This window comes from Ptiloglossa arizonensis, chromosome 2 (genome assembly GCF_051014685.1).
Source record: "Ptiloglossa arizonensis isolate GNS036 chromosome 2, iyPtiAriz1_principal, whole genome shotgun sequence".
Classification (NCBI taxonomy): domain Eukaryota; kingdom Metazoa; phylum Arthropoda; class Insecta; order Hymenoptera; family Colletidae; genus Ptiloglossa; species Ptiloglossa arizonensis.
Genome location: NC_135049.1, coordinates 14,761,379 through 14,779,107, shown reverse-complemented (window position 1 = coordinate 14,779,107; position 17,729 = coordinate 14,761,379). Strand labels below are relative to the sequence as shown.

Genomic DNA, 17,729 nt, shown 5'->3' with positions numbered 1-17,729 from the left:
AATATTTCAACGAAATAATATTTTAAGCCATTATTTATAATAGGACATTATTAAGAATTGTTTAATCTACTGTTCTACGACGGTTGTTAATAATTATGATAAACAAACATCAAGATATTGCGAAATCTTCGAAGGCGAACGGGTGTCGGTAAATGTTTGTTTATTTCCGCGATTGTTATTAACATTTATGCATGTTCCCAATATTGATCGAACAATGTGCATCTTATTTATGCATTAAAAATGATCGATCCGCCAACAACAATTAATGTTGATCGAGTTTCGAAGTATAAACGCGTTTCTTAATGTTTTATAGCATGAAAAGTAACAATGGTTTATTAGATACATTAGTTTAACATTTGTTTAATTCTTATAATTTACACAATACGTGTAGAAGTTGCATTTTTTACTTACAAACGCCGGAATTGAATTAATCGCTTTTCTAGACAGAAAAATCATCGTGATGAACACTTGTGGATCGATACTCGATACGTATAGTCTTGACAATGTCGGTTGGACCTCAATGAAAAATTCCATTACGAACGAAGAATACTTCAAGGAAATGATATTTTAAGCCATTATTTATTCTAGGACATTGTTAATAATTGTTTAAACTACGGTCCTACGATGGTTCTTAATAATTCTTAAAATTTTTACAAAGCGATTAATTGAATTTCGGCATTTTTAAGTAAAGAATATTACTGTCCCGAATTGCGAAAATTATAAGAATTAAATAAATGTCAAATTAATGTATCTAATAAACAGTTGTTACTTTCCATGCTTTAAAACTTTACGAAACACGTTTTAACATCGAGTATCGATCAAAATCAATTTCTATAAGTTTCTTAATTAATTTCAATACATAAATAAGATGCACACTGTTCGATCAATATTGGGAACATGCATAAATGTTAGTAACAATCGCGGAAATGGACAAACATTCACCGATACCGTTCGTTTTCGAAGATTTCGATTAGATCGAACAAAGACAATTGAATTCTTTTCTTTAGAACTTTAGGAAACACGTTCTAACATCGAGTCTTGATCAAAATCAATTTCTATAAGTTACTCCATCATTTTTAATGCATAAATAAGATGCACATTGTTCGATCAATATTGGGAACATGCGTAAATGTTAATAACAATCGCTGAAATGAACAAACATTCGCCGAAACTATTCGCCCTCGAAGATTTCGCATATCTTGATGTTTATTTATCATATTTATTAACAACCGTCGTAGGACCATACTTTAGACAATTATTAACAATGTCCTAGTATAAATAATGGCTTAAAATATCATTTCGTTGAAAGATTCTTTGTTCGCGAAGGAATTTTTCACTGAGATCCAACTGACATTCTCAAGGCTACACGTATCGATTATCGATTCACAAGTATTCATCGGGATGATTTTTCTATCGAGAACCTTGTGATTAATTGAATTTTGGCACTTTTATGTAAAAAATACCATTTCTACACGTATTGAGTAAATTATAAGAATTAAACAAATGTTAAATTAATGTATCTAATGAACAATTGTTACTTTCCATGCTTTAAAACTTTACGAAACACGTTTTAACATCGAGTATCGATCAAAATCAATTTCTATAAGTTTCTTAATTAATTTCAATACATAAATAAGATGCACACTGTTCGATCAATATTGGGAACATGCATAAATGTTAGTAACAATCGCGGAAATGGACAAACATTCACCGAAACCGTTCGTTTTCGAAGATTTCGATTAGATCGAACAAAGACAATTGAATTCTTTTCTTTAGAACTTTAGGAAACACGTTCTAACATCGAGTCTTGATCAAAATCAATTTCTATAAGTTACTCCATCATTTTTAATGCATAAATAAGATGCACATTGTTCGATCAATATTGGGAACATGCGTAAATGTTAATAACAATCGCTGAAATGAACAAACATTCGCCGAAACTATTCGCCCTCGAAGATTTCGCATATCTTGATGTTTATTTATCATATTTATTAACAACCGTCGTAGGACCATACTTTAGACAATTATTAACAATGTCCTAGTATAAATAATGGCTTAAAATATCATTTCGTTGAAAGATTCTTTGTTCGCGAAGGAATTTTTCACTGAGATCCAACTGACATTCTCAAGGCTACACGTATCGATTATCGATTCACAAGTATTCATCGGGATGATTTTTCTATCGAGAACCTTGTGATTAATTGAATTTTGGCACTTTTATGTAAAAAATACCATTTCTACACGTATTGAGTAAATTATAAGAATTAAACAAATGTTAAATTAATGTATCTAATGAACAATTGTTACTTTCCATGCTTTAAAACTTTACGAAACACGTTTTAACATCGAGTATCGATCAAAATCAATTTCTATAAGTTTCTTAATTAACTGCAATACATAAATAAGATGCACACTGTTCGATCAATATTGGGAACATGCATAAATGTTAGTAACAATCGCGGAAATGAACAAACATTCACCGAAACCGTTCGTTTTCGCAGATTTCGCAATATCTCGAATGTTTATTTATCATATTTATTAACAACCGTCGTAGGACCATACTTTAGACAATTATTAATAATGTCCTAGTATAAATAATGGCTTAAAATATCATTTCGTTGAAATATTCTTTGTTCGCGAAGGAATTTTTCGCTGAGATCCAACTGACATTTTCAAGGCTACAGGTATCGATTATCGATTCACAAGTTTTCATCGCGATGATTTTTCTATTTAAAAAAGCGATTAATTGAATTTCGGCATTTTTATGTATAAAACACAACTTCTACGCGTATTGTGAAAATTTTAAGAATTAAATAAATATCAAATTAATGTATCCAATGAACAATTGTTACTTTCCATGCTTTAAAACTTTACGAAACACGTTTTAACATCGAGTATCGATCAAAATCAATTTCTATAAGTTTCTTAATTAACTGCAATACATAAATAAGATGCACACTGTTCGATCAATATTGGGAACATGCATAAATGTTAGTAACAATCGCGGAAATGGACGAACATTCACCGAAACCGTTCGTTTTCGAAGATTTCGATTAGATCGAACAAAGACAATTGAAGTAACGGTAAGTCACTGGTAAGTGACCTTGCTGAGGGTATATAAGGAGCCCCCGGTTGTTTAAAATTTCATTCTTCCTGGAGCCTCCGAGGTGGACGGATCTCTTCGTTTTAGGTTCATGGAAGGGGGGACACCCCACCTTGGTAACCGGTACTGGCCGCCGGTAGGCGGTGGTCAGTACTGGCGACCACTCTCTCAATGCTTTCTTTTTTTTTTTAATTTTTTCTTTGTGTAATTCATTTCATTTGATCTTTGATTTTAATTTCTACTGGTTTTTACATGTTTATTTTTTTCCACTAACCAAATTCGTTTCTATTTTCTATTATGCCTTGACTTTAGGTTTCTCTTAGGTTTCTCTTAGATACATTCTCTTAGGTATATCGGAAAACGAAGAACGAAGAACGAAGAGGACTGATGTATTGCATCCTCCGCGGGACTGTTAATTCTAAGTATAGACTAAGTTAGTTTTAAGGTCACCATGTACGAATATCTGTGATCTGCCGAGCAATTATCCAATCTTTAGCTTCCTTCTGCTCGCTTGCTCGTATCTCAGTCCGGCCACCTCTGCTTGTTGCATAAGCAAGTGACCGGCCGTGGAGGTGGACCGAACGCTCGATCGCCGTCTCTTCTGGTGCGTCCGCTTTGAGAGAGTATATGCTGCGAACACAGGGGCAGGTGTTCGCACCGGTCCCTGCGGAAGCCCCTGTGCCATAAGACCCTCTCTTCGTCATTCTTCGTGAGTCAGGTCCACGCTTTGCGTGGCTCCTGACGCGGAGTTGGGAGAAACGGGGCACTCTATATGAGTGGACGGGGCGTCGCGCATATCCTTGAGAATCGGGCCCACTGAGGGGAAACGGGACCGACCTAGTAGGAGCAACTCCTCGGTTCGTGTCGCGTATTTCCCAATTTTGCCTAATTTTTCCGTAACGTAATTGCTCGGCAGTATTAAACGAGGAGATCGAAGGAACATTGATTCCTTCTATCTCTGCAGTTAGAATAAGTTAGTTTTAAGGCTGTGATCTGCCAAGCAATTATCCAATCTTTAGCTTAATTTTGCTCGCTTCCTCGTTCCTCGGTCCGGTCACCACTGCTTCTTGTACAAGCAAGTGGCCGGCCGTGTAAGTAGTCCGAACGGTCTATCGCCGTCTCTTCCGGTGTGTCCGCTTCCAGAGGGGGCATGTTGCGAGCACAGGAGCAGGCATTTTTGCCGGTCCCTGCGAAAGTCTCCAAAATAAGACCCTCTCGTCGTAAAGATGGAGAAACGGGGCACTCCTCTAGGGGAGTGGTAGGCGTCGTTCGTTTTCTCTGGAATCGGAACCACGGAGGGGAAACGGGATAGACCTAGTAGGACCAACTGCACGGTTCGTGTCGCGTATTTCCCAATTTTGCTTAATTTTTCCATAATGTAATTGCTTGGCAGAACTAAACGAGGAGATCGAAGGAACATTGATTCCTTCCATTTCTTTGGTTTAGTATCTTCGTTTGTATCGCGTGTCGAGGGAGATCGATGGAACTTTGATTCCATCTATCTCTCTCCGGGTCTCCGCTCGCAGCAACCTCCGCGTGGTGAGACCTGGTAATCGGCATTACTCGCGACGTAGTATTACTCGCCGCGAGTAGTGCCGAGCTAATTGGCTGCGAATTTACAATAGTTTTATCGTTTGAATTATAAGAATGAAACAAATGTAAAGTTATTTTACTGCATAAGCTATCATTACTTCCCGTGTTCTCTAACCTTAAGTAACATGTTTGAAACCTTCTTGTACATGCAAAGATTGTCCATTGTAAATAATGCCGACCTAATCGGCAATGTACTGAGATTAGTTACTTAGTATATATGAATAAATTTTATATTGTAACATTAAAAAATTTTTGAGACGTCTAAGATTGTTTGATACTTGTACGACGATGAAAGTAGAAATATCATTGTATGCCGAAAAATATGTATGTTCATTAAATAAACCGAACATATTCAAAAACTCCTGTGTCTTTTAATTACAACTTTCCTCTACCTTTCCCGCATTGCTATGAATTATTTCATCAACAATTAAATGACGCCATTTCCAAGAGTCCGCGAAAAAAGGAATACATCCTAGACTATCATGTTCTCCTGATACCAAAGTTCCAAAATCTCGAAAAATTTCAGCAAAGTTCAGAAATTCATTCAAAACTCTTGAAAATTTCAATTCGCGAAAATGCCAGTAATTTGACGTCATTTCCAAGAATCCGCGAAATAAGAATACCTCCTTGTACATCATGTTCTCCTGTTACCAAAGCCCAAAATTGACGAAAAATTCTAGCAAAAGTTCGGAAATTCGTTCGAAAGCCCCGCAAAATCTCAATTCGCGAAAATTATTGGAATTTGACGTCATTTCTGAGAATCCGCGAAATCGTGCCACTTCCTCGCATATTATGTTCTCCTGATACCGAAGTCTCGAAATCGACGAAACCATTTAGCAAACGTTCAGAAACTCATTCAAAAATTCCGCAAAATCTCAATTCGCGAAAATTCTTGGAAGTTGACGTCATTTCTGAGAATCTGCGAAATCGTGCCACTTCCTCGCATATCATGTTCTCCTAATACCAAAACTCCAAAAATCTGAAATATTCTAAAATTTTTGCCCGAAATTCAGATTTTGGTATCAGGAGAACATGACAGCCAAGGAGGTATATCCTATTCTGTCGATTCTTGGAAATGATGTCTTTTCCATGAACTTTCGCGAATTGAAACTTGTCGGAATTTTCGAATGAATTTAAAGTTTGTTTAATTCTTATAATTTACACAATACGCGTGGAAGTTGTATGTTTTACTCAAAAGTGCTGAAATTCTATTAATCGCGTTTTTAGATAGACAAATTATCGTGATAAAGACTTGTGAGTCGATAATCGATATGTCTAGCCTTGATTTCGAGGTATTAAAGATTTTTTTAAATGTATAAAGGAAGGTTGGAATGCAGAGAAATTACATTATACTGATTTCGTTTAATTTTACCTTTATTCGAAAGATGATACATATAAAAGTTTGTATAGAAATATTTATTTATTTGATCGCACGGTAGGGAATATCATACAAATGGAATTACTTATATGTGGTATCGGTAAATGTCGGTAAATATATTCTGAACGCGCGCTTCGAAACATTTGTGACGTGATATTTACATGGGTTTCCATCTATTGGAGAAAGGGTTAAACTACACTTAAGGGGTGAAAGCACCTGGCGGAGAAACGCTCAAGTTTGTCGAAGAATTGTTCTGACCTACATCAATAGATGGCGCCAGCGATAGTGAATATCGCTCGAAAGCAGATACTTATCTGTAATGTCGGTACATAATGCTTGTACAGCCATCTATTGACGAAGATCAGAACAATTCCTCGACAAACTTGAGCGTTTCTCCGCCAGGTGTTTTCACCCCTTAAGTGTAGTTTAACCCTTTCTCCAATAGATGGCAACCCATGTAATTACCACGTTACAGGAGTTTGCAATTGCGCGTTCAGAATATATTCGCATACATACAAACTATAATTTCGTAATGTAGAGAAATATTCATTTATTTTATCGCACGGTTAGTTCGATTGTCATTGCTCCATCTAACGAATATTTCAACAAATTTATAGCTTTTTAGCCATTATTTATACCGGAACAATTTTAATAATTATTTAATCTACGGTCCAACGACGGTTGTTACTAATTATGATAAATAAACGTCAAGATATTGCGAAATCTGCGAAGGCGAACGGTTTCGGTAAATGATTTTTCATTTCTACGATTATTACTAACATTCATGCATGTTCCCAATATTAATCGAACAATGTGCATCTTATTTATGCATTAAAAATGATCGATTCGCCAACAACAATTAATTTTGATCGAGTTTCGAGGTATAAACGTGTATCTTAATGTTTCAAAGCATGGAAAGTAACAATTGATAATTGGATACATTATTTTAACATTTGTTTAATTCTTATAATTCTCATAATTCGCGTGGAAGTTGTATATTTTACTTAAAAATGCTGAATTTTAATTAATCGCTTTTCTAGATAGAAAAATCTAGCGATTTTGTAACTAGCCATTTACGATTTTTTATTTGTGAGACGAATTTTTTATATTTATTATCTTTACTTACTCGACGACTCAGTTGAATATGGTTCCTAAAATCATCATTTGTAAACAAAAAAGTTCCTACAAAACTTATATTTTATAGGGTCGGTATATGTATCTCTCAAGCTCTATGCTATATGATCTTATGAGATTTTGATCATAATCAAATTAATTAATTTTTGTAGTATTTAGTTTTAATTCCTACATCTATTAGCGCTGAAATCGTTTTCGACTCTGAATCGGCAACGTTGGAAGTGACACGTAAATGGTAAGGAGATTCGCGAAATTTTGATCTGTGTGACACGAAAAAGCATTGCCTGAACATGTATTTCATTTATGTAATATACCATGCACACATATTTTGACCTTGTTTTAAATATAATATGCATTAATTTAAATTTTCTTTTTGGAAAATACAATGCACGAATATTTTTTTTAACATAAACTTAGATTTCAATAGAGTAAAATATGTTTATTCCAACATTAATGTCTTCAAAAATTTGATAAATTACATTGGCACGTCTGTCTTATATAATATGTAAGGTGTATATGCATTTTTTAAAAATATTAATCATTATATATCAAGAATGAAACTAAACTCGTATATTCGATAAAAAGGGAAATTTATAAATTGTTCAATTTTGAAATTCCATTTATTGTATATAAAAAGCATTTTGTAATAACTTAAATAATGAAAGTAAAGCACGTCAAGTGTACAAATGTAAAAAATAAAAACTATGATAATTTCTTTTTAACGAATTGATAAAGTTGCTCATTCAAATTCAGTTATATATTATGTGAATTTTAAATTATATATAATAATTATAATTTCAATAATTCAAATTAAAATATAAATGTGTTAAAATATTATATAAGAATATTTTTTAAAGGACTATGTACAACATTGTAAGTTTGCTGAAGTTTGAAATGGTTATCACATTGTTTTGTAAATTAGTAAAGTTTGTAATTTACAAACTAATTAGTCAATCTTATAAACCAGTAATTATAAGAAAATGCAAGAAAAATTGTTTTTATTAAGAGTAATTTTAATAGAACCACTAAATCGAAAGATTTGAATATTTTGATATTTTTAAATAAATCTTATATTATAATTTATGTTCATATATTGATACTTGCAATATATGTGTATAATAATGTATGAGATATCCTTCTTAGAATAGAAGAAATAAACGGGACAATAAATTTGTATATAACAATATTCTATTCACAACGATGATATGATAAAGTAGCATCGAGAGGCAACAATTTCTTTGCGGAAACGGTACAACTTACATTATATATATACTTATATATTACATTATATATATTATATGTATATTATTAATTGTATATATGTATATGTACATATATAATGTAATATAGTATAACAACACTGCGGAAAGCTTGAATAAACACTCCATTCAATTACGTTTATTTTCTTTGCTTGTCGTTTATAGGCATATTTGTATTTGTTTTGTCGTGTATGTGTGTGCGCGCGTGTGTGTGTGTGTGCGCGCGCGCGTGTGTATGTATATATGTAATATGTATATATTATTTTCTAACGTATATTTATGTTATGCTGTGCTACGTTAGAAACTTTGAACAATAATACTTTCCATTTTCAGCACATCACCTTTCTCTCAATGACGGTTATACAATAAATAAATATTCATTCATTCCGTTTACAATTATCGCACGAATGTAGTTTCACAAATATGATCGTTCGTACTAGCAGCGTTTGCAACCACTTGTTCGTGAAGTATTTTTGATAAAAATTGTGGAATAATTTAGAAAAGGATAATAGTGTATAAACGAAAGATTTAATTTTAGCAATAAACGCGTTATAAATGAATAGTATAAATATAAATTAGTAATGCAATAATTTAACTATATGGAACTCTATGTACGCAGATTTCCTTTTCTTCAACTATTCTCATATTGTAGAAAATGTACTTTCACATGCATCATTCACAGGCAAAATTCTGTTGGTTTCTCAATTTCACTCTTCCATTCGCAAACTTTTCTTATTTTCGGCCAATGTAGCTGTACTTTCGTAGCTGTAAAATTACAATGAATCGTTATAATATTCCGAAGTATCTATTCAGATGATATTTTTTACATTTTAGAAAATGGGCAACTCAACTCAATTTGAATATCTTTATATAAATTTTCCACGAAGTAAAACAGATATATTTAACGTTACCCTACTTTGGCTCGTCAGTGAGATCAGCAGTGTTCCCTTTTTCTCTCGCCAGTTATACGCATTATTATAGATTTATAAAATGTCGAAAAGTGAACAGAATGTAACTCGCTACGATCTATATAAAGACTTTACTACGAGTTACGTAACTAGTTGATAGTACGAGAACTTCTTTAAACACGTACGTTGATCGGAAAAGGGTTCAACCGCTAAATACGATATAACTCGTTACATTTAGAATTGAGTTCGATAGCGCCATAAATAGTGTTAATTGTACATTGTTACATTGTTCGTTCATTCATTCGTGTCTCTAAGAATTACACGAGTCGATAAGATGAACTAACAAATATGATACTTCTAGCACGCAAAAATAAAGAATGATTTAACTGGTATATGGAACGATTCTTAGGCTCTGTTTTTTTATGTGCTTCAGTATTTCGACGATAAATGTAACATGCAATCATATTAAGAATAACGTAACATTTGTCATTGCGTTATTTTATAATCGATAACATGGCCGAGAAGGGTGGAGGTGAAAGATACATGATCCTCCTGCACAGACATTATAATTAGTACATATTGTCGCTCGGACAAAAGTGGTGCCAGCCACTTCTACATCACAACCAAGGAATCTAAATCGATACCTTTAGTTTCATGCACGCTCAATTTCATTCTTCCTCGTTTCCGCCCATACTAATAATAATGATTGAAAAAAAAAAAAAAGAAATAACAACAAGAAACTAAACACAGAAGCAGGTACTCTAAGAGTTAATCGTGTACCGTACAATACCGATACAGATTTGATCACAAAGAGAGACAAACGATAACGACAGTAACGCTAATACGCTTCTTCAGAATGCCCGAAGTGTGTTGTAAAAGTAACGCATCGCATGAAAATACATATCGAAAACAAAACTGCCTGTTTTCTAAACATATATTTTCACCTGTACTGGTATATTATCGACACCAATTACGTATACTATATAAAATATACAAATCCTTAATCTACTACATGAAAACTATGGCTTCGTAACCGGTTTAGATAACGGGTCAACCAGTCGGCTCGAATAACGTTTCCTTTGCAACGCAATCATCAGTGAAAAATAAAAGAAAAAACTTGTCGTTGTTCCAAAGTACCATTCGCCCCCTGCCATTTTATTCGAGCATCTTACCACAGATGATCACGATACCCATCACATACATATACGCATATGTAAATGACTTGCGTTTGTATCAATTTGCTTGCACAAGGGGCAATATTTATAATATTTATAGGAAATTACACGAGATTAACGTACATATATGCATATAGTATGTATACACATACATGGTTAACGCCTGACAAACACAATATGTGTTATATAAACAATATTCTTTCCTTCGGTTTTCCATGTAACAACTGATTAAAGCTAAGCATAACAATACTAAAGTAAATAAACATTACAAGACGTTAACACATGTATACGAGCATTACTGACAAATTGCATAATTAACGACAGATTCGATGAAATAATCTACGGCATATGTATATACAGAATGGGTCATTTAAAACTGAAATTCGCATTCTCAAAAACGTATGTACTTGCAATTTCAATCTTAGATGACTCAAGCCGCACATATGGCGTACGTATATACATAAATATTTAATGATAGCATCTAGTCCAATGAATATTAAGTATTCACGTAAATAACCAATCGTTTCTTACATATGTACATATTGAGACACCAAGGTTTACATATAACTGAAGGTGACCCAACGCTGATTATTGTCGAAATTCAGAGTGTCGCGCGCTATGTCAAAGCGTTAACGTAAACGCTACGACGTCAAGACAAATAATCGAACAAGAAGCGTAACAAAACGTTGATAAATCTACGTAATCTCAATCGGTACAAAACCTCTTATAGCTCCTCAACAACGGATCATACGCGCGTAATACTAGTACCTCCGCAAGCGACTGAGGATGCATCACGATAATGCCGCGTCATAAAGAACGCGATAACTTTGCACATACACGAAGATACTTGTATATAATGTATACAACTCTGTATATATAGAAGAGAGTTATTAAATGGCAGTAGGGAATCAAATAAACTGATACATCGTAGTGCCAAGTCCTTTCTTCTCCTCAAGCACCGGCAAAACCATATACTTCTAGTACCCTAATCTCAAAGTCGCCGCTAGCACAAAGAGGTGGATTGTTGAATGTGGAGCACCGATCTGTCTTACCGAATCTTATGTTTTCGTCCATCCATATAGCTTGTCCGTCTCTAAAAGAAAAACCAATAAATTTCATAAATAATTTCGTACGTTTAATTATGGGCGAGTAGAATATCTCGAAAATAATGTAAGTTCAAGTAGTAGTAGGAAAAACTTACCCTCCACCAATTGTTATCATTTTGGAATCTGCTGCCATGAACAGCTCAGCTGAATGATGGACTTTTGCGTCAGTGTGCGAAGTATCCATGCCTACCCAAGGGTACTTTGCACGTTCAGGATACAAGCTGAATAAAAACGTTTCGCCCGTACCAAAATAAGCTTGTCTTTGTCCTTTATCGTTTTTCATATTGCGTTCGCACCATCTTGTGGAACAGTAGGCACCAAATACCTAGCAAAACAGGATAGACAAAAATGTTTATTATATGATTTCAGTAAATAATAAAAGATATATTAATTACACATGCAGAATACTTACTTCATTGTTACACGTTTTTATCATTAGTAGAGTTGGTTCATGTTGCTCTACCCTTACGTAAAATGTTGTCAGCGAACAACCATGCTCTTCTGTTGTATACAGTAGAATTGGTTGATACATGGTGATCCTCATCGGCAGCCAGGACCACAATGTAAATAACTGTCACAAAACAGACATAAAAAATTAGTATAATGCATTTACCATGACTAATATTTGAAACTGTGCAAACATTAGTTTCCAGTAAATTTCTAGTCCTTCAAGAATACAGCAAACTAAATCACAGCAGCGGTAGATCATGCGCTTGACTGAAAAAAAAGAAACGAAAATAATAGGTGATAATGAAGCCAAAAAATATAAACATCGAATTTGTTTCTTCATTTCGATTTCGAAATAAATTTTGTCTATGATTTTTTTAGACAAAATTTAACATTAATTCGTTAAATTAAGTGCATTAGTTTTCTTCTTTATTCAATTCTTGTACACAAAAATAGCCAACGTTTTACATTGGAGTTTTAACAGCGTTTGGTTCATTAGCTTTTACTAATAATTTTTAGGTACAAAGTTTTCTTTAGAATTAAGTATCACATGTATGAAAGTGAATACAACCTACAGACTTTCATGACTTCAATTGACTTCTAAAAATCTGTTATACTGATGTAATAAAAGAAGTACTACAAACACTAAAAAGTGCTAGGAAACTAAATATGCTTGAATAAAATGCAAAAAATCATTCACCATGCAGAATGTACGAGCATCATTCAAATACAAAGTGAATTGCCACAATATAAAGTTCAATTTTAAATGAAACAAGGCTGTGAAGTGGGAAACTGATGATATAATGCAGATGATATAATGAAAGACTAGCTACATTACAGAATGTATAACTGCATGTATCTAATTACACGTTCTTAAATAAGATTTAAACAATTTAGATTCACAACTATCATTTTACTATTTGTTATTGATGTTATGCTCTAAACACATTGCAAGAAAAATTGTCTAAAATTTGCACAAGAAGGGGTGTTGCAACATAAATTAATACAGGTCTGGAGAAGGAATTCTAGAATGTCACCGTGAATGCGTACATAGAATAGAAACAACGCATGCCAAATTAACAACAGAAGGTGATAAAACTCGGTGCTTAAATTTATTCAGAGGAGCACGAAGCAGTGCACTGTTCTAATCAATATAAATTAGGTCATACGTCATTCAGTTCAATGTATAAACTGCAAAATATTAAACCTCAGGCAAAAGAAGTACAACAGAAGTGATAACGAAATCGTGACTACAAAGCCGAAACAATGACTTAATCAGTAAACAGCTAATACATTTTATACCTTCCAAACGAATGACAACAAACTTTCATCTACACCAGTCTGGCATTTTCTCTTTTTTTGCATATTTAGAAGATTGTGCTAATGATTGCCACTGTTTAATGTACGTGACCGTATCGGACACGTTTAGGCTAATATCATTCGGATAATAACCAGAATGGGAACAATTGTAGACTACCTATAATATATGTACTTCAAGGTGGCCGTATGTACATACACCAATAACGACAATATCGACATGCCACAGAGAGGCAATCAGCGAACTACAGAAAACTCTGTTACTGCCGAGCTTTGATCAATGAACGGCCGTAAGTACTTACATCAGGTATGTCTAGAATCTGGGAGCATATGCTTTGTATGGGATAAACGCCCATTGACAGAGCACGCGGTCCAGGACTGTGTGCACCCTACACCCATCACCATTAAATCCATCATCATTCCAGTAACGCAGCATGACACAAGACAACATAGAACCGTCAGTTATATTTGCCATACGGCTTTGATTGAACTTTACGTATCAATGAGAATAATTATACGAAACACTGGTTAAAACCATCCGAGACACAGATCATACAGGAGAAAACATCGGCCAAGAATATTTTCCGGTTTTAAAGTAACACGCAGTATAATATAGATGAATGCTCGACTCACTATTAACCAGTGTAACCAATGTATAATCTCGAAAAGAAATTAAATGATGTATTGATGTGCTAAGGAAGCATTAAAAATAATTAGTATAAAATTATAATGCACCGTTTGTACGTTCGTTTTTGTTTTTACAGCTGTTACAACCAAATCATGATAAAACTGCAATAGACTGGAGTTTATGAAGCACGCTGCATTCACTGATCGAAACTGATGTCGCGTTTGAAGCGTTCTAGAGGGCTTTACTTCGACTTGTCACAGAAACAAGTTTAACCATCCTATCGATCAATGACAAGCAAACATCTCATGTAGCCCACCAGTAACAGTCACCATCTATATTCTGAGTTTCCACATTTTTTGTACAAGATGTATATACTAATGAATAAACTTTCCGACAGAGTAGATATAATTCTCTTTTATTCTTGTTACAATTGGCGTGTGTTGTACTTGCAGAACACTGAAAGCCAGTGAAGACCTAATGAATAAACGACGTACTTTAACGAAAGATATCTTTATTATGCTATTATTGAAAAAGGCAGTAACTGCAAGTGGATAGACGGTAACAGCAACAAAGCTGGCACGATAAGTGTAACAATGGGTGAGTATGAATGAATGTAACAGGTAGTAGTTCAGGAACAAGGGGCAGAGCACATGAAACTAACAACACATTTCCCAAAAAGATAATTATACGATACCCTGTCTTTGTATGTGTCTTCACACTCTTTCTGAAAACAAAGTGAATCATTGAACAGATTTTGCACAGTATCTTTCTGATACCCTAAGAAACTATACTTAAACGACAATCTTTGTCACATTTGTGTTATTTTAATATAAGGACGTCAATAAACGCAAACTATTGATACTAAACCTTTGAACCTATAACATTTCTTAGAAATAAGGAAAGAATCATTCACAATATTAAAATAATGCGTAAAAAATATAATGGGCTCACATATATGATACACTCTTTATCAATATGATTACAGAATCTGAAAATAAATAGGAGAATATCATCATTAACATGCTAATATTGAAAACTAACACTAACTCTTAACTACAAAATTAACAACATAATTCATAAAAATCAATCTGAGGAAGAAACAATCAGATAGAATGAAATTAAACTTTAACATGTACGTGAGTCCACTTATAGGAATCAATTTGTCAAAAGCCTGGTGTTTTACACCGTCATGAGAAAAATAGGAATACGGATGACGTACTTCTCTAATCGTGAGTGTGTGCGACATCATCTGAATGTTGACTTGAGATTGACTCGTAGGTAGATTGTCCGTGGATCGTGATCTAGCCAATGATCTGGATCCCGTTAAAACGCTTCTACTTTTAAGAGCCATTTCTGTGCGCAAAAATACCCTTGATATGTATGCAGAACTAAGTCCACGTATCCCAAATGCGGTACGTAAGAATTTAGCTGGCGTTACCTACAAGTTCACAAATACAATAACTATAACGCAAACAATTATTCTTGGTCTGCTAATGCAAGAGTACATTCATATCTTTTTACTCACCGGTATTTGCCTGCAGAACTTTGACAACGCAGCGTCAACACCGTTCTTACAAATTTCATTCATCCATTCAGAGTTTTGCAATGATGAGTGCTTATAGAATAATAAAACTATAGCCATTGCTACTCGATAGAAGACCTAAAATAAAAAGAACAAATTACTCTGTAAATCATGAGTCACACAGGAAGAGAAAAGTAGATATAAATTACTGTTGACAAATTTACAAAACATTATTTAAGAATCATTGTGCAAAAATGCATCTTAAAGTAATTTTTCACTGGCACATAGTCAACACTTGGACTTAACATTCATATTATTCCTGGAAGAGCATTTCACATTATACATATCTTTTGCTTCATCTTCTTGAACCGAAGCCAAAAACTTTTTCAATGTGCCGTAAGAAGAAGCAATAAAAATCTAAAAGTTTTGAATTGCTATCTTCTGAGTTTGGCAAATACCGACCTTGGTACCTTCGTGAAGAAAACAGTCCATAACCCTGACTAGATGCTGGAATGGGAGAAGCTGTAGAATCCACCAGATCCAATCCATGTAGATCCTTTCGGCTCTTGATCCAGAGCAATGCCTCGCTAAATGTACCGCAGCTGATTTCTGTAACGAAAAGTAAAAATTTTATCTTGTTTTCCAACAATATATCAACGAGTATTACCACTCGAATGTATAAATGCACTTGTTAAGAAGAAAGGAAGTTACAAATTTCGCTATCATAGAATAACAGCAACATGAAAATGACAATGTTCTTTTTAATTATTTACCATACTATTTACCACAACTTTAACATTCTTATTCTCATATTATTTTTAACACACTATGATTAAGTATCAATACCTTACCAGTAAGTAACTACTCTACAAAGAGCTTATAGAATTTATCTTTTATTTGACATCATAATTTCTAGAATTCTTCCTTTTTTCTTCTTAATACAGTCGAAGATTAATCGGTCGTGTACATTTAATCCTGCTCTTCTGTCATGGTCTATTAAAATGGAAACGCGTTTCATTTTTCAGAAAGAAGAGCCAGAATATGATGCGAAATCGTAAAATACTAGAACATCTGTTTATAAAGTTTGTATCTATAGTTAAACGAAAATCTTTTCCAATGAAATAGACTCAAACAGCATCTGCAGTGTTAAAATGTGACTCATCTATTCGTAGTAATGGTCGACTATTACGAACCACGTGCTTTTTGGTGATTTGCTCCACAGTTTTCCAGGTAACTTCGTAGAGAAGCTTCGTTTGCGTAATAAACATCTTGTCTTTAGCGGCGACCAGGTTAGCCATACAATGATAACACTCCTCCTCTGTGAGAAAACGTATTTTGTGAATATTCTGATTTCAGGCTATTAATAACTGGGATCACATCCAAGCGCGTGTCTACATGTTCATTTATGCGATCAGGCAGGAAATTCGACGTACGGCACGCGATGTGAATTTCCATTGTACATTGAACAAATGGACAAGCAGCTAAGATGATCCCTATATAAACGACTTATTTATTTATACTCACCTGGCATAAAGTGAAGAAGAAGTGCGGTAATAGGATAAAGAGAAGGACTGTAGGTGATATCAGGACATGCATATCCCAATACAGACACAACCCTGTCCGCAACACTCCTGCCTTTTCTTGTCAGGTTATACGACAGGCAATGAGTACTATCCACAAACGGCGGTAACATGATTGATTTTTCCGGCAGCTCTGTAAACATATATAATTTCGGACTTCAATCACCTTGCTATGTAAATACGTTGCTCGGAATAATTACATAATCATCTGCTCGAATAACTATCGGTCTGTGAGTTATCTAACATTTTAAAGGTTTCGCGGCTACACAGGGCGGAGAAGTAAACGTATACACTCGAATATCAACGTGGCATTTGAATTTGCAAAAATGTAACGAAAGTTGCGCCTGTTTTTGGCCAATTCGAACGTGAAATTCGTCGCAAATTTTATACTCTCGTACAACAATACATAATTATATTCATTCATTGTGTAAATACTAAGCTCGTTACGATTCTCGTGTGCAACACATCTTTGTAACATACATCACTCGATATAATGCAGCTACTTAAACTACATCCAGGGTAGAAAATATTAATCGTTCAAGGTCACGAACAGGCTTTTCCCACCACAATGTTCGGTTA

At 34.2% G+C, this 17,729-nt stretch overlaps 1 protein-coding gene across 12 annotated transcripts in view; it reads right to left on the bottom strand.

The window, feature by feature from the left end:
* Positions 1 to 8,590: 8,590 nt before the first annotated feature.
* The window catches only part of Sky (GTPase-activating protein skywalker), a 44,969-nt gene continuing 35,830 nt past the window's right edge, over positions 8,591 to 17,729 (bottom strand). For 9 of the 12 annotated variants that reach the window (XM_076326725.1, XM_076326734.1, XM_076326731.1 and 6 more), the window contains exons 3-11: positions 17,095 to 17,283; positions 16,764 to 16,888; positions 16,033 to 16,179; positions 15,574 to 15,708; positions 15,268 to 15,486; positions 13,723 to 13,809; positions 12,069 to 12,227; positions 11,752 to 11,981; positions 8,591 to 11,643 (exon numbers count right to left, since the gene is read on the bottom strand). In XM_076326725.1, the coding sequence (XP_076182840.1) occupies positions 11,502 to 11,643; positions 11,752 to 11,981; positions 12,069 to 12,227; positions 13,723 to 13,809; positions 15,268 to 15,486; positions 15,574 to 15,708; positions 16,033 to 16,179; positions 16,764 to 16,888; positions 17,095 to 17,283 (1,433 nt within the window). In that variant the 3' untranslated portion in view covers positions 8,591 to 11,501. Of the gene's footprint in view, positions 11,644 to 11,751; positions 11,982 to 12,068; positions 12,228 to 13,722; positions 13,810 to 14,742; positions 14,773 to 15,267; positions 15,487 to 15,573; positions 15,709 to 16,032; positions 16,180 to 16,763; positions 16,889 to 17,094; positions 17,284 to 17,729 lie in introns of all 12 variants that reach the window. The other 3 variants (XM_076326737.1, XM_076326735.1, XM_076326736.1) reach the window with 3 other exon arrangements.